The sequence below is a fragment of the Helianthus annuus genome, chromosome 17 (genome assembly GCF_002127325.2).
Source record: "Helianthus annuus cultivar XRQ/B chromosome 17, HanXRQr2.0-SUNRISE, whole genome shotgun sequence".
NCBI classification, from domain to species: Eukaryota; Viridiplantae; Streptophyta; class Magnoliopsida; order Asterales; family Asteraceae; genus Helianthus; species Helianthus annuus.
This window is the reverse complement of record NC_035449.2, coordinates 88,004,837-88,025,840: the sequence shown is the minus strand read 5'-3', so window position 1 is coordinate 88,025,840 and position 21,004 is coordinate 88,004,837. Positions and strand designations below refer to the sequence as shown.

The 21,004-nt window shown below is 37.7% G+C and overlaps 2 protein-coding genes and 2 long non-coding RNA genes across 4 annotated transcripts; 3 read left to right on the top strand and 1 right to left on the bottom strand.

Annotated features, from left to right (window-relative positions):
• The first annotated feature begins 316 nt into the window (after positions 1–316).
• LOC118489027 lies at positions 317–1,855 on the top strand. The gene is made up of 3 exons (XR_004885819.1): positions 317–612; positions 1,102–1,415; positions 1,554–1,855. It is a non-coding gene; the product is annotated as an uncharacterized LOC118489027 (long non-coding RNA).
• A 25-nt stretch (positions 1,856–1,880) lies between these two features.
• Positions 1,881–3,399, top strand: LOC110922294. The gene is made up of 4 exons (XR_002583042.2): positions 1,881–2,199; positions 2,264–2,437; positions 2,638–2,877; positions 3,137–3,399. It is a non-coding gene; the product is annotated as an uncharacterized LOC110922294 (long non-coding RNA).
• A 9,560-nt stretch (positions 3,400–12,959) lies between these two features.
• LOC110924423 (proton pump-interactor 1-like) lies at positions 12,960–14,945 on the top strand. Its single transcript, XM_022168430.2, has 6 exons — positions 12,960–13,118; positions 13,227–13,547; positions 13,627–13,821; positions 13,888–14,082; positions 14,553–14,651; positions 14,746–14,945. The coding sequence occupies exons 1-6, from the start codon at positions 12,963–12,965 to the stop codon at positions 14,884–14,886; spliced, it is 1,107 nt and encodes a 368-aa protein (XP_022024122.1). The 5' UTR covers positions 12,960–12,962; the 3' UTR covers positions 14,887–14,945.
• A 606-nt stretch (positions 14,946–15,551) lies between these two features.
• Positions 15,552–18,615, bottom strand: LOC110923005. The gene is made up of 4 exons (XM_022167203.2): positions 16,944–18,615; positions 16,609–16,857; positions 15,824–15,943; positions 15,552–15,734 (listed from the first exon to the last, which is right to left on the bottom strand). Exons 1-4 carry the CDS (start codon positions 18,015–18,017, stop codon positions 15,684–15,686), a joined length of 1,494 nt encoding a protein of 497 aa, XP_022022895.1. The 5' UTR covers positions 18,018–18,615; the 3' UTR covers positions 15,552–15,683.
• Positions 18,616–21,004: the final 2,389 nt, after the last annotated feature.

Here is a 21,004-nt window from a genome sequence, read left to right as displayed (position 1 = left end):
GAAACGCTTTGAGTTGAAACGGTACGGGTGGAAACGGCGTGTCCAACCATTCGAGTCGAAACGTGCGGGTCAAAACGGTTCGGGTCGAAACTGTTTCGGTTGAAACGATGCGGGTCGAAACAGTCCAAGATTTCAATGAATTTAGTTTAATTCATGCCCAATTTCAATTACAATTTTATTGTGAACTAAACACATGATGATTGGAATTGAGATTAAATTTTGTGAACCAAATATCTTAATAGATGGAATTTGGATTCTGATTCCCTTAAATTACCCATATATTAAAAACCAAACGCAATGAACAGTGTAATGGCACTTTTGTAATTTGCTTCTCCCCAACAGTTAAAAGTTAAAACCTGGAGAAACCTGTGTTAGAGAGAGAGAGAGGGGCCGATGATGACGACGGTTCCGCCGGTATCCAAACCTGCTCGTCGTCGTCAGCAACACACGACGGAGTTTTGATCATTGTGGTGGTGGTTGTCTTTGGTAGCCCAGAGTAGGGTCTGTCACGGAATTATTGTCATTGCGGTGGTCTTAGGCGGCGACGGACACGGTTTGTGCCGGAGAGCGATGAGGCGGTGGTCAAGCGGTTAGGGTTTCGATCCACTTCCGGTAACCCTATTTCTATTGCATGTTCAGTATTTTGTTAGATCTAGAATGCAGGAAACGAGGGAGATGACGGCGGTGGGTTCCAATCGCAGGCCTGGTCAGGGCTGCCTTCTGGTTTTTGGGGGTTTCCATTGTGGCCACTCAATAATGGATAGGGTTTCAAACATGAGACGTTGGTTGTTGACGGCGTCCGTTCATGGGCTCCTATGGTGGCGGCAATTGTTGACTATGCCTATTTTTCGGTTTCCTTTGTTAGGGGTCGATGATGGCTAGGGTTTCCTATGCTGAGACTCTAACCGACTTTGATGGGTGGTGGTTGCTTTTATCTACGATGTACCGATCACGATGGGTTTCTTCATCTGAGATGTTCTTGATTTGAATAATGAAACCCTAAGTTGCTTATGTATTATTTTTGCTGGTTAGGGTTTCTACAGATCATGTATATTGTATACATATAAATCTGTGATTTATAGAGCTCCTTTGATGATGCAGCTACATGCATTTGGTCTATGATTCTGTTTTTGGCGTTTGGGTTACTGAGGCAATGATGATTGTGTGGGTGTAAACCGAGTTAAGGATTGCACCGTGGTGTGGCATGTTTGAGAGATGGTAGATGTTCACCTGCAACCTCCAATGCAGCCACGGTTATGTCCTTCATTTACACCCTCTCTGAGCCTCTGAATCTATGCAACGTGATGGTATGTAATGCTCTTTTTATATCGGAACTGGTTGCATTATACATATGTATTAATAGCCACACATTTATCTGCTGCTAATTGGATACTTTTCGCTAATTCTAAGGATGGGTAAGTTAAATGTCCATACAATTTCATAAAAAGTATAGCAATGAATTATTGTTTTGTTGGTTATTGTTGAAATCATTGTGGGTTTATTGACATCAACATTATTCCTTCACTTATCTTCTAATCGTTTGAAATATGCAGGTTATTAACTCAGATTTAGGAAAATTTTCTACCCTGCAAGACACCGCATCAGGCAAGTTCTTAAAAAAGTTTATGTTCTCTTCATTTGCAAGTTCTTAAAAAAGTTTATGTTCTCTTCATTAATCTTGGATATTCAGATAAAAAAACATGTTAGAACGCCTTATTAAATTATGATGTTATTACGATATTCAGTGTGTATCATTTAAGATTGTCACAAATAGCTCATTTTGTAAAAAAAAAAAAAAAAAAATTTAAAAAAAACTCTTTCTATGCCCAAGGTTATATACTAGGTTATGGATTATTGTTTTAACCATGCTCGCGTACAGATTGTTGAAGCTGGGTTTGTGTTTTGTGTGGAATGTGTTTTGTGTATCCACACACAAAAAAAAGTTACCGGACGGTGGCAATAGTTAGCCAATGTGATCAGGGCAAGACGACGGACGAGGTGAAAGAGTACTATGAAGTACGAACACGATTATCTTGATGAAGATGGTGATGCTATTGGCGAGGAATTTGTTGTTAGGGTGAAAAAAGAAGAGTAAGCAGTTGCGAATTTGGCTTTGGAGTTGTTAGCGACAGTTATTGGATAAAAATGTGGAGAAAAGGACAAGAAGAATGCGACTCGATGGACTAAAGAAGAACACTGGTACTTTGTGTTTTGTCTTTTTTATTGATTACATCTTTTGTAATTACATTCGCTTTTGTTACAGACGGAAAGTCGGAAACCATTGCAAGATATGGGACATAGATTATATGGCAAAAAATGTTGGGTTTATACTCTCACACCAACCGCTTTAGCAATCACGGGTCAGCGGGTCATAGAGTGATATATATAGTCGGGTGGCGGGTTTGAACGGGTCAAAGAGGCTGGTGATTTTCAGCAGGTTTGTATTGATTTTGACTCTTCTTAATCATCTGTTAATGTGTTTGTTTGTGCAGCTAAGGCCTAAATAGTGTTGAGAAAAATCATAGTAATGCTGTAGTGTATTTGTCATTTTCTTTCCATCCACCTCACAACTCGCAACTCTCTTTGTTTTACATTAGTGTGGGGTTTAGTTATTGTTTATGGGTCACGGGTCAACAGGTCGTGGAGTTGAATATAAAGTCAGATTTAGTAAAGAGCAGCTGCTTCTCCAGGCGGGAGTGGGACATCATTCTTTGATAACATAACAACATCACTGGCGCCATATGCGAGCTGGCCTAGATCTGCTGCGAACATGATGAACACACCATCAACACAACTACAAACTCAGCAACAACACCAGCAACGCTGACCTATAACTGAATCCATGAGCTGACATCAGCCAATCGGCTAAAAAACAAGGTAAACACTTCCATCAGACTCAACGTGCTAAACTTTGTTATGATCGCAATTAATTAATTTCATTTACATTTAATCATGTACAAGACCAATTTAGATGTGATTAGCATCATGGTTAGGCACTTAAGAGTACACTTCATGCACTACTGATGAACTTTAGCAGATCTGGGTCACACATATGTTTTGATAGTTTAAGTTTATTTAATATATATATATATATTTTTTTTGTCATTTTGATTTTTCCCCTATATGTTTTTGGCAGCATTGACTTTTGGAACTGCAACACTTAAAAGTTTGGTGCAATGCAATGTGAGGGATGAGCACCCTGTTCTTTCATGTGCACTTCTTCCTAATAAGATGGGATCATTGCAATTAGATCTAGAATTTGATGAAGCTGGAGATTTAATCTCTTCTATTATTGGTATACGTTATGTATCTCACTGGTACTATGTTGGTCACAATGGGCATTCAAATATGCAAGATGATTCGTGTCCTTATGTTATTATTGCTTTGCGTTATCATGAATCCTCTATGTTTTACACTTGACATGCGTTATGTACCCGTACCCCGCCACATCATATACAGCAACATGATTAATTAACGAAAAGTTGTTAACATCAGGAATGCTTGCAGCCGTAAGCAAATGAATCTAACATGTAATGTCGCGTGTTAATCTAACATGTAATGTCGCGCAACGCGCGACACGACGAATACCCCTAGTTTTATTAAATTCATACGAACCAAAAGCACCAAATGATTAACATCACAGGAGAAACACTTGGTAAGTTCCATCTTCTCTAACCAAACTTTCATTTTAGAAAAAAAAAAAAAATAGAGCTTTTAGTGGGTTTTTGGACCCAATTGTCTAATTGCTCTAAATTTATGAAGCAAAAGCATTCATGTCCTAGTATTAAAACTTTAGGATACTGGTTTGATTTGGAATAAACAGAGTCTGCCTCTTATTTGATAATATAAAGATCAAATAATATGTTAAATACAGAAGTATTTTACTCCCTTTACAAAATAAGAAAACTAACACATTTAAGTTACCTCAAAAAGAGAGAAAGTCGGTTTCCGGATGAGTATCTTAAGGCTTAAGGGTGTGGGGGCGTCATCCCCGCCAACTCATCATCTATAGCGCTTCGGGGCGCTATACCTTCACACCCTCGGATTTAAAGGGGGGCGCTATAGGAGGGGCTCCATCATGGTAACGATGAAGAAGGGCGCTATAGGAGGGGCCCATTTGATTTAAACCAACGAAATCTTTTTTTTTTAATTTTGTTTAATACGGGCTTCATTCACACCATGCAAATTAAAGGGGACTCCATGGCTGAGGTGGATCCTAGGTGACGCTAACGTGGCCTGATAAAGCCCCTAAGAGGCTCCAACCACACCCTCCAGCCTAACAAATCTTATGTTGCATTTCGTCTTATGGGAACATATTGAGGTTGTGTGGATATGCTAGTATGAGCTAACTTGACTCCTGCTAATGATCATATTCATGACTGCTAATTTAATAGTTGCTAATGTCATTATTGATGGCAATCCTATAACAATAAGGACTAAGAGGGAGGGGCATCTGTCACACCATCACTAAAAAACCACAAGCTCCCATCTCATTCCATCTAACTCTATCACATTAACACTAAGGGTGTAAGGAGTGATTAAATACTTGAGAGTGGCAAACTAAAAAATCAACTAATGAGAATGTGTCATGTCAAAGTGGTAAAATATGCTCAAAAGTGTTAGCAATGGTTAGACACTTGGTGAAGTGGTAAACTATTTAAAAAAATGTGTGATTGGTTGAAATTGGAATGGACCCCACCTCACACTGCCCTTTCTCTCTCATACCCTCCCTTCACCACTTCGGCAAGCCTACACCGATTTGGCAATGAAACCGAGCGGCAAAGGAGTCGGTGGCGGTGTTACCGCGCGGCAAAACCCTTTGTCACTCCCCTTTGCCGCACTACTCCGGACACCCTAAATCAGTTACCGCCACCCATGACTTGAACCATTTCTATCAATTGAGTTTTTTTTTAATAAAATAAATTAAAAAACAACATTTTTTTAAATAAATATATAAATATGAAAGTAAAATAAAAACACGACCTAAAAGATAATATATATATATATATATATGGGAGGGTTTAAATGAGAACGTTAAATATCGCGAAAACCGTGAGAACGAATGAAAAAACCACGAGAACTTAGTCAAAAACAATTCAATCCAAAATTTCTTTTTACACTTGCATTATTATTCGAATACAATGTTAGGAATTAAATTTACCACGTTAAAATTTTCGTGAATTCATAAATAAAGAAAATTTACACATGTGTAAGTTTGCCATTTACACATGTGTAAATTTGTTATATTTACACGTGTAAAAAATCTAGTAAGAGTGATTTTGAGAGGGGAATGAATTATTTGATGTTGTAAATTCTTTTTTAATGTTGTATTTTTATTACAATGAGGTTTGTATTAAAAAATTCGGTTTTGATTGGTTTTTTCATTCGTTCTCACGGTTCTTGCAATATTTAGCGTTCTCAATATAACTCTCCCATAGAATCGGTTCAAATGAGAACCACCACCAAGTTGCGAGAACCACGAGAACTTTTTGATCCAGTGCGAGTTGGGCCAAAAATATTTTACACAAACATAGATGTAAACTTTATAAACATATCTGTAAGAAAAGTAAAAAAAATTGTCAAGTTGGTACTTTCCAAACACTTTCTTCACTTTGAATCCAAATTGCAAATGTGTTTACACCCCAATCCGTGTGAAGAATTTTTATTGGATATTGATACAACTCGGGCTGGCCCAACAGCAGATCCAGTCGCATCAGGTCCATCTGCAGTCAACAGGCCCTAGCGAAATGTCCAGATGCCCAACAGATTTATGGATTGAAGCTCTAAGTTATTTAATTCTACATTTTGTTTGCATTTAGGATCCACGTTTCTTTTAAGTCACATGTTTAATTGTTGCAAGTAGGTTAGTTGTGCATGTCATGTAGGTAGTTATGCATGATCTCCATGAAATAAGGGACATGGGAGATGAGCCTTGGTCTCCAGCATGTTTAAATTCTGCATTTTGTTTTGGAAAATATATCAGAAAATTGCCCCAACTCACTTGTTCTTCCTCTAATTTCTTGGAGTGTTTGCCTACTAAAAAAGGCTATAACATCTTGGTGCTTTCATTCTCGTTCCACCTTCCGCTATGCCGCCTCGCAAAGATCAATCGGGTACCGATGATCTTCCTCCTACCATCACCGACCAGTTGAACCAATTGATCCAAATTTCCACCACCGTTGCCAACGCCCAAACCGACATTAAAAACACCCTAGCTACCCTTGTTCAAGACACTTCAAACCTCAATACCAAACTTGATGGCCAAACCGACAACACAGCCCGCTGGTCAATCACATCACACAATTGACGGAGCAAATTGCCTCCGGACCTTCAAACCTCGACTCAACCAACCTCGGCCCCAAACCCGCGCAACAACACCCTCTTAATACCCTACGGCCGCCGAAGATATCACTCCCATTATTCGATGGCTCTGACCCACTTGCTTGGATATTCCAAGCGGAAAACTATTATACATACTACCAAACACCTCCGGCTGAACGTGTGACAATCACCTGCTTCCATTTTATCGGTGATGTGCTCTCATGGTACCAACACCAGTCGAATAACCGATTACTCGGCTCGTGGACCGATTTCAAACGATCCGTTGAGTTGCGTTTCGGACCATCGACCTTCGAAAATCACGAGGCTACGCTGTTCAAACTCCGACAATCCTCGTCGGTGACAGAATACCAGACTGAGTTCGAACGTCTCAGTAACAGAATCACAGGGTTATCTCCCCAAACCCTACTTAATTGTTTTCTATCTGGGCTTAAACCAGAAATTCAATCGGAGCTTGCAATTATCCGGCCCACTTCTCTTTATGAAGCCACTGGCCTGGCCTGTCGTGTGGAGGATAAATTGGCCCACTCTGCGAAGCCCAAACAGTCTTGGCCTTCTAAATCTTATACAGCCTCGACATCCATGACTACCCAGTTTACCCCTTTATCACCCCAGCCAACAACTTCAACTACATCTCCTAAAAATCAGACCAACCCTACACCTCCGTTGTTACCATCTCCTCCGAAACCATTACCATTTACCAAGCTTTCCCCCGAAGCGATCCAACAACGTCGCAAAGAGGGCCTCTGTTTCCGGTGCCTGGAAAAATACTTCCCTGATAACGACGATCAGTCCCCCTTACCGGAATTCCCTGAACAAACCACCTCCGATGATCAGCAACCTCCACAATTCATGTCTCTGTCCGATGCGGTATTTTTCGGTTTGTGTTCCGTTCAAACGTTACGCGTTACGGCGTATATCAATGGTAAACCCGTCACTGTATTGATTGATTGTGGAAGCACGCATAATATCATCCAACCTCGGATTGCGGCGTCACTCCACCTACCCACCAAATCTCTTCAACCGTTTGCGTTCATGGTGGGGAACGGCCAGTTTATACATTGTGAAGGCTATTGTCCGGATGTTCCACTTCAACTCCAAAAAACAAATTTCCAGATTCTGTTTTTCGTTTTTTCCAGTACAGGGCGCCGACGTCGTCTTGGGAATTTCTTGGTTAAGTACATTGGGATCCATCACAGCTAACTTCTCGATTCCAGAATTGTCTTTTCGGCATTCGGGTGTTCTCACAACTCTTCGCAGTGAACCATTGTCCCAGCAGGTATCCCCGAGTTCACTCTCGTCATTATTTTGTCATGATTCTGTTGCTTCTTTTCATGCACTTTTAATGGATACTAGCTCGCGTATTGTCTTTGAACCAACCGTACCATCTCACACAGACCCGAAACTTCACACCTTGTTACACACCTTCCAAACCTTATTCACAGAACCACACTCGTTACCTCCATCACGGCCACATGATCACCATATTCCACTTCACAACGAAACCGGACCTTTCAATGTTAAACCATACAGATACCCACATTTCCAAAAACAAATCATGACCCAATTAATCACCGAAATGCTTAAGGATGGTATTATTCGTCCGAGTCAAAGTCCTTTTTCATCACCCGTGCTTTTAGTTAAAAAGAAAGACGGCACCTGGCGCTTCTGTGTAGATTAACGGGCACTTAACGCCGTGACTATTCGAGATCGTTTTCCTATTCCGGCCATTGACGAATTATTGGATGAGTTGCATGGTGCAACTATTTTTTCTAAGATCGATCTCCGGTCGGGATATCACCAAATCCGAGTCGCACCACAGGATATTCACAAAACAGCCTTTCGGACTACCGACGGTCATTATGAATTTCTTGTAATGTCGTTTGGACTTTCTAATGCGGCGTCCACGTTTCAATCGGCTATGAATGATCTTTTTTGTTCGGTGTTACGGCGATTTGTCCTCGTTTTTCTTTTTGTTCAGTGTTACGGCAATTTGTCCTCGATTTGTCCAGAAGCCCAACAAATTTATGGATTGAGGTTCAAGTTATTTAATTCTGCAATTTGTTTGCATTTAGGATCCACGTTTTTTTTAAGTCACATGTTTAATTGTTGCAAGTAGGTTAGTGATGCATGTCATGTAGGTAGTTATGCATGATCTCCATGAAATAAGGGACATGGGTGATGAGCCTTAGTCTCCAGCATGTTTAAATTCTGCATTTTGTTTTGGAAAATATATCAGAAAATTGCCCCAAATCACTTGTTCTTTCTCTAATTTCTTAGAGTGTTTGCCTACTAAAAAGACTATAACAGATATCCATCCCTACTTCTACTCAGTGGCGGAACTAGAAGAAAAATTTAGGGGTATCCCAAATTTTTTTTTACCTACATTCATAAAATGGATAAATTTTTTTCCATAGTTTAGGCGATGGCGGATGCAAAACATTTTAAGGAGATGATCAAACTTATATTATGTTTATATATTCACAATCGTGTGTCGCCTTCTTTTTTTAACAATTAATGTACTCTAAACACAAAGACGATTGAATAGATTCTTTTAACGTTACCTTAATTACTACTTAAAGGATTTGATAAATTTTTTTTTTCATTAAAAAGTTTGAAAATGGATAGATCTATACAGTACATTTAAAACACCACCATCATCCACAACCATCCACCACCACCTGCAACTACCACCTGCCGACCACAACTACCGCGACTTTTAACTAAACGTTTCAGTTGAGTTAGGGCCGGGGAGTAAACTACCGAAATACCCCTACTTTTAATTGAACGTTTTAACTGAGTTAGAGCCAATGAGCAAACTGGTGACAAACTCGTAAGATCAGAAAGGAAAATGGCTATTTTTAAACTATTGGAGCAAAACCGTTAAAATGACCAAACCACAGGAAGTAAAAGGAAAGTTAACTCAAAAACTAATTACTTACAATTTTTAAACCGAAACCAACCTACTTTATTAATTATTTTGAACGAATTATTAAAATAATAATTTAAAAGAAGAGTACCGTAATATACTCTAATTTTATTAATTGATTTGAATTAATTATGAATTAAATTAATTTGAATGAATTATGAATTAAGAAAATAAAAGAGAAAGTAGTATGTCTTGGAAATAGTAATATTTAAATTAATTAAAAAATAAGATAGAGCATTAATAGCCTTCATTTACTTACTGCATCCTCTTCTTTTTTTTTTTTTTTTTGAAAGAATCATCTTCTTCCTCTTGTTCCAGAAACTCAGAAAGTCTTCTGAAAACTAATTGCCGGAAAATCTCCGACGACTCAATTTTTCATCTCCGAAAAAAATAAATTTTACACTACTGATAAGAAGTTGAGCCGTAGCCCGTGCTACGGCTAGTTTAATGCCAGGTCCGCCCCTGCTTCTACTTGGAAAGAATCTCCCAAAGAAGAAGCCTCGATTTTGAAAACTACGAATCACATAACACAAACGACGGATGTTTTCATTTTGAATTTTGAAATCTTTGTGTTTAGGTCAAATCTTGACACATGTAATTGCATTTGAATGCTTGATATCTCCCCTCTAAATATACTTCTCTCTCTTACTTACGGTCTAAGTTTTCATTTTCAATTTTTGTGCTCAAGTCAAATCTTGATTCTATGTTTTTGAATTAACAATCTCTTATTTATGGAGGAGCTAAACGTTTTTTTTTTCAGATACATTTTCGCTTTAACAATAGATAGTTGTTAGGGGACTGGGGGTGGTTCCGTGATGGACCACCATCACGAGTGATGGCACTTTGCACACCGCCGCCACCATATAATATCACGCATGGAATTAACAACGCGTTGAGCTCTTCAAGCGTTGAACTTGTTTGAGTGATGGGTTGTTGAGTGTTGTGAGTGATGGGTATTGTTGGGTGTTGTGAGTGATGACCAGTTCCACTAAAAAAAATGTTGTGAGTGATAGAAAATGGTTGATGACATGACAGAACTTGATTGGATGTTGTAAGTGATGGAATTCTTCCCACCCCACTCCCCTTAATAATACCCTTTAATGTCGTAAATTTGTTGAATATATTTTGACTTGATCGTGAATTCGTATATATTGACCGCTTTAATATGCATCTTTTATATTGTGATCCAAACATGCTTATCCAATAGAATGAGAGGTGTAAGTTTTATAATTTTTTTAGGTATATATGTTTTCGACACCTCGGTCGGAAATCTCAAGCTTCGCCACTAAGATCATAAACAAAATAAAATGCTCAGACCCATGGGATTACAACTTCATGAATACAACTTCAAAACCCTTCAAATTTATGTAATCTAGACCAAGACAAGAGCATTCCACAGTAAGAAAGTTTCATGCAGAAGGATGTTCATTCTAAAAATCAAATAAACATTAAGGAATTTCTTATAGTATTTCTAATAAAATATTAAATAAAATGCGAGTTATTTAGGTGGTTGATCACTAAACGTCTAAAAGTCAAATAATAATAATTCAATAACCATATTTAAACTATTGCCTTGAACCAAAAGGCTTGATATATAAATACTAAATACTGTAACTGATGCAGTTTCGCGTGTGATCAAATGGCTCAAACACAATGATTCATTCAAAGACCGGAACCAAATGGTTCAAAGAAACCTCAAGGTTTTCTTTACATTAATCAAATCAAAAACTGAATAACAATAAACCCTAGACCCTAATTTATAACTCTCACTCATAAAAATATTAGGAAACTAAATCACATAAAACTAGGAAATTCAAAATTCAAATAAATAAAAGATAACATTGATGCTCCTGCATCATACTCCCCTTCTTCGAAAAAACTCGTCCTCGAGTTTTGTCTTCAGAGTAAAGCCCCCTGGGTCAAAGGGAACATCAACCCGATACACATTAATTATTATCATCAAGACCCATCTAAACAACTTAACTTCACAAGTCATCTTATCCAACTTTGAACATGTACCACTTGGATCGAATGAAACACTGAACCATCTCCTGTTCACTAACGAATTGACCCGATCAAATATTTCAAAACCCCGGAACTTCCAAGGAGAATGAGTAGCATTTGTATTGACAATAAAGGGGACGATGGCAAACTGAATATGATTATCTAACCGTTGGGCTTTAGAAGTCGACACTCCAATAAGCAATAGATTTTCATGCAACTCCATGTAATCTCCCGAACAATTGCTCCCATCACACTTTGAACCCGGCCTATACTCATTAATCAAATTCATGCCTTTAACAACATCACATTTTGTTGAATACAAAGTAGGTCCATGATTATTACCTTGTTTCGATGGACAATTATTATCCAAACAAAGCAACCGCCCACTAGAATCAACCGACCCACCACAGACATTAATTTCTTGACCACAAAGTAAATTGCTAAAACTTAAAATATAACCCATAATAAAATCATGATGCTCAGATGGGTTTTCATTTTGTAGATGATCACTTTTCCCAACTAAACCATTCTTATCTACATTAAATATTTTTGTTCCTTCCTCATGCATAAAATTCCCAAGATCACTATTTACGTTATTATTATCCATATCTTTAATGAAATTTACCTCACCTTCGTAAATATCTATATGGCAAGTATCCCAAATATCTTTTGCCACTTCATTATCTATTATATTTTGAAATTCCATATTAACAGGAGATTTAGTCAAATCTCCTTTCAGTTGAATTTTCGAACTCAAAACACCTTCCTTTTGAAAACCCGTTTCTTCTAGCATGAAAGAAGTACATACCACAGACTGTGATTGAGATCCACCACTAGCCGTCAGACCATTTATCACAACCATAGGACCACCGGAAGCTATCGCATCACCTCCGTTTTCAACCGTAACACCCGGTAAGTTCCGATCACCACCGATAAACCAAGAATACCATTCCTCATCCCCGTATTCATCAAAACAAGGAGGTGAGGGGTAGATAACGCTACAATTCCCCGGATACTCCTCCTTCCCACAGTTCTCATCCCGGATGAAAGCCTCTGAGTCGGTTTCCAGAAACTTGTAACCGCTCCTCTTTCCCAACGATCTCATCCCAGATGACATCCTTTGGGTCAGTTTCCTGGATCTTGCGATCTTGTGAATCGAACACGATTTCATCGCTGCCTCTGTCGGCGATTCTGTGAGTAAAAAGGTAGTTCTCATCACGCAGAGCCATTTGAAAAACAAAGCTCTGATACCACCTGATGCAGTTTCGCGTGCGATCAAATGGCTCAAACACAATGATTCATTCAAAGACCGGAACCAAATGGTTCAAAGAAACCTCAAGGTTTTCTTTACAATAATCAAATCAAAAACTGAATAACAATAAACCCTAGACCCTAATTTATAACTCTCACTCATAAAAATATTAGGAAACTAAATCACATAAAACTAGGAAATTCAAAATTCAAATAAATAAAAGATAACATTGATGCTCCTACATCTGCATCAGTAACTAATATATAGAACAAGTGGCACGACAAGCAAAGTTGACTTTATTGCCGTGGGGTGCAAGTACACTTAATAAATTATAAATACAAGTATGATTTTATGAAGTTATGAACCATCAACTAATCACCAAGAATCAGATTCAGGCTGATCGCATTGATTGCAAATTCCCATTTCCTGAAAGCTTAGATGTCATTGAGCGTGATGGGAAACCATAATCATCAGTTTTATGTCGTCAAGAGTCGGCCTTGTCGTGAGGAACATGAAAAAGAAGAGGCAGACAAGCAATATCAGTCTATGAATCTTGCTCGATTTAGCATCAACGAAGATATAGCCAATCTGAAGGTAATCGAAGACTGATTTGAGTGTTCATAGTATGTGTGTATTATTCAAATCTAATTAAACCTCACATATGCTTCTATATATGTTTTCTTGTTGTACTATGGTCAACAGTTAAATGAACGTCAAATAAACCAGAAAATAATGAAGTTTTCACATCTTGATAAACAACTAAAGTGGAAGATTCAGAAAATTAAGGATCTTGAACTAGGAATCAAGCATTATTTGCCATTTATGCTGGAACCAAGGACAACTGGTTTTTTTCAGTTGCCAGAAAAAGATGCTCGAACAATGATACGACAGGGTTGTCAAAAAAGGCTGATCAAGAACGGGAGGATGGACATGGAGCATTTGCAACAAGTTGAAGAACAACTTTTATGTTCAAAGAAATCCATTGGGATAACATCATGTGGTACACAAGAACTAAACGATATGGTATGTTTAAATAATTTGTCAAAGCAAATCTATTTCTTCAATTTTACATTACCTATTATATTTCATTTGACATTTAAAGATCAAGAGCATGGTGCAAAGTATACAACATGGGAACAAAAAATGTGCCAATGAAATTAAAATCCAGCAAGAAATAGGCAAATTCATGGAGACGGTCGACAACGCACCAGAACCCGAACCTTATGATGATTGCCGGTGGAAAAGAATGGTAAGGTTTGAGAGAATATGGAAGCGAAACAAGGAGCATAGCATAAAGGTAGGATGATTCTTTTTTGGTACTAATCTTTTGATCAATATGATGTAATTAACTTTATTTTCTTAGATTCGGTTGGAAGAACTTGAGCAAATAAAAAGGAAAATAATTGGGCGTAAAGCTAAAGTTAAGCGACTTAAAGCTGAGTTGGAACATGTGAGAAAGAACATTAGTTCTTTAGAAAAGGAGATTGAGAATGTTAACACAAAGAGAAGTGAAGCCTATAAACGTGGTTACGAGCTAGGAGAGCAAAAGAAAGATTTGGTAATGTGAAAGTACTCATTTTCCATATCAGTAAACATAGTAAATTATTTACGGTAAATGACAAAAATCGCCCTTTATGTATGTCACTTATTGCAAACTGTGTCATTTGTCTTCAATAATTACAGAAAACTTACTCGATGTTTGAAAACTCTTGCAATTTATGTCCTTTAGTCCTAATTTAGTTAATTTTTGTGGTTAAATCTGACCAACTGGACCCCACATGAGTGTAAAATGACCAAAATACCCTTATGTGGAGTCCATTTGGTCAGATTTACCCACAAAAATTAACTGAGTTAGGGATAAAGGACATAACTTGCAAGGGTTTGCAAACATCGAACACGTTTTCTGTAATTATTGAAGATAAAGAACACGGTTTGCAATAAGTGACATACATAAAAGACGATTTTTGTAATTTACTCTAAAATTTATGAACTCCAGGAAGATACTAAACTTTTATGTTTTACATTCAGAGTTCATCTTACACCGAGTATCAGTCTCTCATGAGACATGCAAAAGAGCTTGCACATAAAGGGGATGTCGTGGGACTAAAACAAGCATGCGATACGCAGGTAACATTCTACCAAATGATCGATGTTGAAATTCCAAGTAACGCATTGTGGTATATCTTTGTAACAATCCCTGATTGATGGTTTATAATGTTAGGTCGAAGAGTTCACGACTCAGTGGAACGATAGCAAAGCATTCAGGGAAGATTACGAAAAAAGAAAGTTGGTAAGGTCGGGAGGATTACTCGTTTCAAGAATTCATGTAATGTGGAAGAGTTCAACACGCATAATATTGTAAAACAGTTTCTTAGAAATTAAACAGTATATTTGTGATCATAACTTCTAAAAGATTTGCTACTTTTATTATGAATACTAGAAATTAAAGAATATAAAAATTACTTTAATAACTATAATTGAGAACAATCAAGCCAATAATATGTGAAGGAAAAAAAATTTAATGTTTGTGTTCATTTGTTAAGAAAATGGGTGTGTTCGTGTACGTTTGTTAGTATAAACGAACGTTCATGGATGTAAACGAACACAAACAGACAAACATAATTGAGCATAGATGGACAAACATAACCTATCAAACACCAACCAACATTAAATGTGAACATCAATCTATTGAGAATAATAATTTAATAAAAGTAGACTAAATTGTAAGAAGTGATATTTTTTGTTTCATAATTGTAATGGACCTAAATATTTTAAATGAATATTAATAATTCAATATTAATATGGAGTCGCTAAGTAACATATTGCGAGATATGGTCGATTCGCTACGAAACGCGTGATAGCGAACGCTATCTTCGCTATCGATAACTATGTTTATAATTCACAATTCAATTTTCCAAGTTTATATTAATGTGTTATTGCGTTTAAACTTCACTATGTACGAGATTATACGAAATGAACTCATGTACAGTTTGGAAGCATTATTGAAAGAACGAAGGTGACACAATATTGAAGAAAAAGTTATTTAGAGAGAAGTTAAATTCCTAGATTTAAAAGCATTCAACAATTCAGATGCTATTTACAACTCATTTACATTCATGTAAACAAATTACAAATATCTGGATTACCTGTTTCATACCACTACTCCACAGCATGATAAAACCGAAGCAACTTCAATGGTGAAACGTTTTCCTGAACATACATTTAGAAAAAAGATATATATAAATAAATAATCCTAATATTTGTAAGGGAAAAAGAAAAAACGATAACAAATTCCTGACCTGCATGGCTTCTTCCGATTGGGAAGGGAAATAAAAACCAGTTGAGCAATTCTGCAACAATTCCGGGGCTTTTATGTACTCTTTGTGTCCATCACTAGCTTTCATTTTATACTTAAACATCTGAAACAATAGTACAATACACAAATCCTTAATATACACAATGGTGTTTGGACGAACGTATGAGTGACAAAACGGCCAGGTCATGTAACAGGGGGTCAGAAAATACCACTTTTGAAGAAAAAAATGGTCAAAGGGGCTCGTGTCAATACAAGTTGGGTCATAGACTCATAGCAAGTTTACCTAATATAATTATTTTATATTAACTAGTAGCGGCAGCAATGCCAACGGCGGCGACCGATTCAAACCCATTTTCTAATTACACTTTGCTTTTTCCGTAATGATAAAAATGCATGCGGCCCCATTCGACCAAAATGTTATATTAGAGTAGAAAATTACTTTCTTGGTCCACGGCGCAATTTATTCAAGGATTCAGTTATCTATCTACTAAACAAAAAAGAGTTTAAATAAAGTTCTATATAGAAATCCCAACTGTTTCCACTTTTGGGTTGCATGTTACTGATTCTACCCCTACATACATGAATGGAAGAATTCCTATAGCTGGTATTCTTGACTATCTAAAGTAGCAATACTCAGTATTTCAACACCAGAATAAACAGATCTGCCTCTTATCATAAAGATCTAATAATCAGATTTAGATATAATCGTTAAAAATTGATGTATTCTACTACTTTTATAAAACAAGAAAATTAACACATTTATCTTACCTCAGAAAGAGAGACAGTTGGTTTCTCTAGCTCGTCTCCACCAAGTTCTATACCAGTACCCTGGCATTCAGGACAAAATGCAGAATATATTTGCTTTTTTACATCCTCGTCAACCTTTTTCGATTTTGCTCCCTTTTTCCTCCTAGATCTTCTCTTTGGCTCAGGACCAACCAACTGTTTTGTATAAACTTCAGACTCACACAAAAGTATCCAATGTATAAGGCACGATATATGAAACACATGAAACGCCTGAATCATAATAGATATATATATAATAAGGGTCAGATAAAAAGACGTTCAAAAGATTAAAACGTAGATTAAAAAGAAGCACGTACCCCGTTCAAGTTTCTACTGCTGCAAACAATTCTACCAGTTTTCATATTAAGAAGTGTAGCCACGTTTTTCCCGGGAAGCATTTTGTGTTGACAGATGTCACAAACTCTTTCCGAAGCTAAACGCTGACGTGTCCTGATTTCTTTCCTAGTGTATTTGTCCGGCACAAGTCTTAACTGCAGTGATTTATCATCATATACATCCAAAAGATTCTTTGAATTAGAATTACCCGATTCTTCCCCAGAAGATTCTTCTTGGTTGCTTAAAGATTCACTTAGATCAGTATCAGACGGTGATTTCCTCTTCTTTCCTTTCTTATTACCCTCGATTTCTAGTCTAGAACTTGATGAAAGAAAATCCTGTAACTCATCAAGCACCCCTTTTCTACCGAGATCAAAGTCAAACGCAAATGACACAACTGCGAAATCATGATACAAAATCATATCATCATCAACTGAACCGTTTTTCCCAAGCCATTCACACCAAATTTTCTTGATTCCCTTCGAACCCTTATCTTTATCCCAAAACCTAACTGAAATTTTTCCGACACCAACTTCTCTCACTTCTAAATCAGAAACTTTATCTTTACATAACACATCAGGTATAACCAGGTCACCAACATCTACACCCTCATCACCTTGTCCTAAATCCAAACTTCCCTCAGACGAAAACTCATTCTCAGATTCATTTCCTTCAAAAGGGACAATAGCAAGACAATTTCCATTACCAGCACCATTCGAAGGCACCACACGACGTTCAACACCATCCTCACTATGAAAGAAAAGCATCCCATCATTAAACGGAAACGGATTCTGTTTCAACAACGTAGCTTTCGCAGCCTCATACATCTGCTTATGCAGATGCCCTCTCAGATGATCATGCAGCACCGAATCACTGTAACACGGAGACAAACACAACACACAGAAGAATATAACCTTCTTGTTATCTTCCCTAAGTTCCACATATGTATGCCCCTTCAATCTCACATTCCTAAGTGCAGTTCTAGCCAATTGTTCCTTTAAATTTATCACACCATTCCTTTCCACAAAACCTAACTCCTTACCACGTCCTGCCATCCAATCCACTCTTATTATCCAAACACTAGAAACCTAAATCCCTAATTTCCCAACATTCGAACCCCTAGAAACCTAAATCCCCTAATTTCGCAACATTCGAAACCCTAGAAACCTAAATTCCACAATTTCGCAGCACTCGAAACCCTAATAATCTAGAATTTCGTACGGAAACCAGATTGCAACTTAAAACGAGAACAAATTCTTCGATTTTCAAACAGAAATTGACGTAAACAACAGAAAATTACGACACGAACGAACGAAAACGTTCGAATGGAGTGATTAAGCGAAGGAAATCCTGAACTTACAACACCGAGGCGTAGATTGTATGGAATGTTTGGGAAAGCGTAGAGGTATTAGATCCAGCATAACGAGCGATTGTTGTTGAATTCCAGAGAGAATTTGAAGCGAGCAGATCTCAACCATAGACATAATAATATTCGAATTAGCGTGTTTGTTGCAGGAATTTTGGTGAAAGTTTTGGGGGGAGAATGAGAGGGGAGGAAGAAGAGTGAAATTGGGGGTTTTGTTATTGGCCGTTGATTTTTATGGATTTGAGGTGATTGGTGTTGGGTCGTTGATGGGGGTAGGATGGATGTTGCTAGCGTGTGAGGGGATCAAAAATTATTCCAGCGTTTATGCCAGCGTATCATGCTAGTATATTCTTGGTGATCATGGCATAAAATGTAATTTTTTTAAAATAATATGGTAATGTATTATGATGAAATGAAATGAAAATAAATATATTTGATTAACATGTGGTGATGGAATGTAGCATTCCACAAAAAAGGTAACTCATTTTTTTTTTTTTTGGTAAAGGGTTACCCCGGTGATTTTATATATTCACAATCGCAAAAAAACAAGTTGAGAGGAGACATCCTCACTAGTTCACTCAAGAGACATGCCTCAAGAGCGTAAACCAAATACAAACCATCAGAAAAAACAAAATCAACGACTAGACTAACATCTAGAAACAAAACAAAAGACACAAAACGAGTTAATCAGCCCCCAACGTCTTTCGTAGCGTCTTCATCAATCTCCCATTTCCCAAGCAAACGCCTTACATTCGCACACGATTTGAACTTCACGCCCATCAATTTGTATCGAACTATCTTTAGGATTATGTTACATATGGACTCCGGTGGGCGCGTTTGATTTTTAAAGAGTCTAGCATTACGCTCTTGCCAAATTATGTAAGTTGTCGCACCTACAAGCACACGAGCCACATAGTTGGCTGCCGTCTTCGAGTGACTTCTCGCCATCAACCAGTTGACAATCGAAGCCCATTTAGGCTCAACATCAACCATATCAGCCTTAACACGGACCGAGTTCCACACCTGAGAGGAGAATTTACATTCAAAAAAGAGATGGTCATGAGAATCGACATCCGCATAGCATAAGAGACAACACATCATATTCATGTTCTTCCTCCTAGCTAAGTCCCACTTTAAGATTTTATCTTGCGTCAAAATTTTCCGTCGCATAATCAGCCACACCAAAAAAGCGTGCCTAGGAATACATTGAGGAAACCAAACAATTGTAGCCCAATCAACTTCCTGCTCTCTAATCCGTAGAATATTCCAAACCGTAAAAGACGAGTGGTCAAGCATGTTATCGCCATCCTTCCAAAGCAACCGATCCAGCTTGTTTTGATCCGGACGAAGATGATCCAGCTGATTAAGAACCGGAAATAAATCCCTCCAAATAGCCGGCCATGCCCAAGAATCACCTCTACAAACATCCGCAACCATAGCATCCAACCGAAACCCTGCACTAGTGATAACCCTAGGCGATAAAACACTTGAAATAGGACCAAGATGGCACCAAGAGTCATACCAGGCTAAAATAGTAGTATCAGCGCCCAAAGAAGACCATATATGCTCCTTAACCAGCGGTCGCAGTTGAAGGATTTTCCTCCAACTCCAACTGCAATTAGAAGTTTCCTTGCAAACCCAGAAGCTCCGATCTTTAAGACGATACGAATGAATCCATTGCACCCACAAAGACTTTCTCTTCTTAAGAATACTCCATATATGAGAAACCATGAGGGCCTTATTAACATCTCCGACCCGACGAATCCCAAGACCACCTTCATATTTAGGCACACAAATAGCTTTCCATGAAACTTTCGTTTTCCCTCTATGAAAAGAACCCTCCTGAGCCCATAAGAAGTTCCTCATTTTCGCCTCTAGGTCATTTAAAATCCGAGCGGGTAAAATAAAGGTTGAAGCCCAGTAAATGTGCATAGACGACAAGACTGATAAGATTAGTTATAGCCTGCCCGCAAATGATAAAAGCTTGTTTTTCCAATTCATAATCCTTTGATCCAATCGTTCAAGAATCACACTACAATCTTTTACTCGAAGTCTCGATGAAATAAGGGGTACCCCTAAATATTTGACAGGTAAGAGACCCTCCTCAAATGTAACACCCCGAAAATAAAAACCCTTACCTTGAAATTTTAAAGAATTAATAAACAAGAAATTACTAACTAGGAACATAACCTAGTTAAGATCAAGTCTTGAAATAATGCATGATATGCCTAAAACACATTAATTTAAGAACAAAACAAAGTTGGGGGACTAAACTTGACAAATTAGAAAAGTTGGTTACTAAGAGTAACAAAACCAAACCAAACACACCAAAATTGGTGTGTCTGGTCGATCAAGAGAAGAGGGGCGACAAGGGGGTTCTTCAAACCCTAGCTTCACACCAAAATCCTTTAAATTGAAGCCCCAAATCTGTCTCAAATCAAGTTCTAAACATGAATTAGTGATCCCCTCGTAGTGAGGATCATAAAGGTATGAAAAATCTTGATATTTTGTTCCATCTTGAATCTTGGGTTAACTAGGATAAACTGAAATTTAGCCTAGATATGCAATGCATGAATGAATCTTGAAGTAATTTGATGTCTATGGTTAAACACTAGGTTATTCCTTGTCAAAACCTTACGTCATGTTTGTAAGAGTTTGGGTTTACATGTGGGGAAC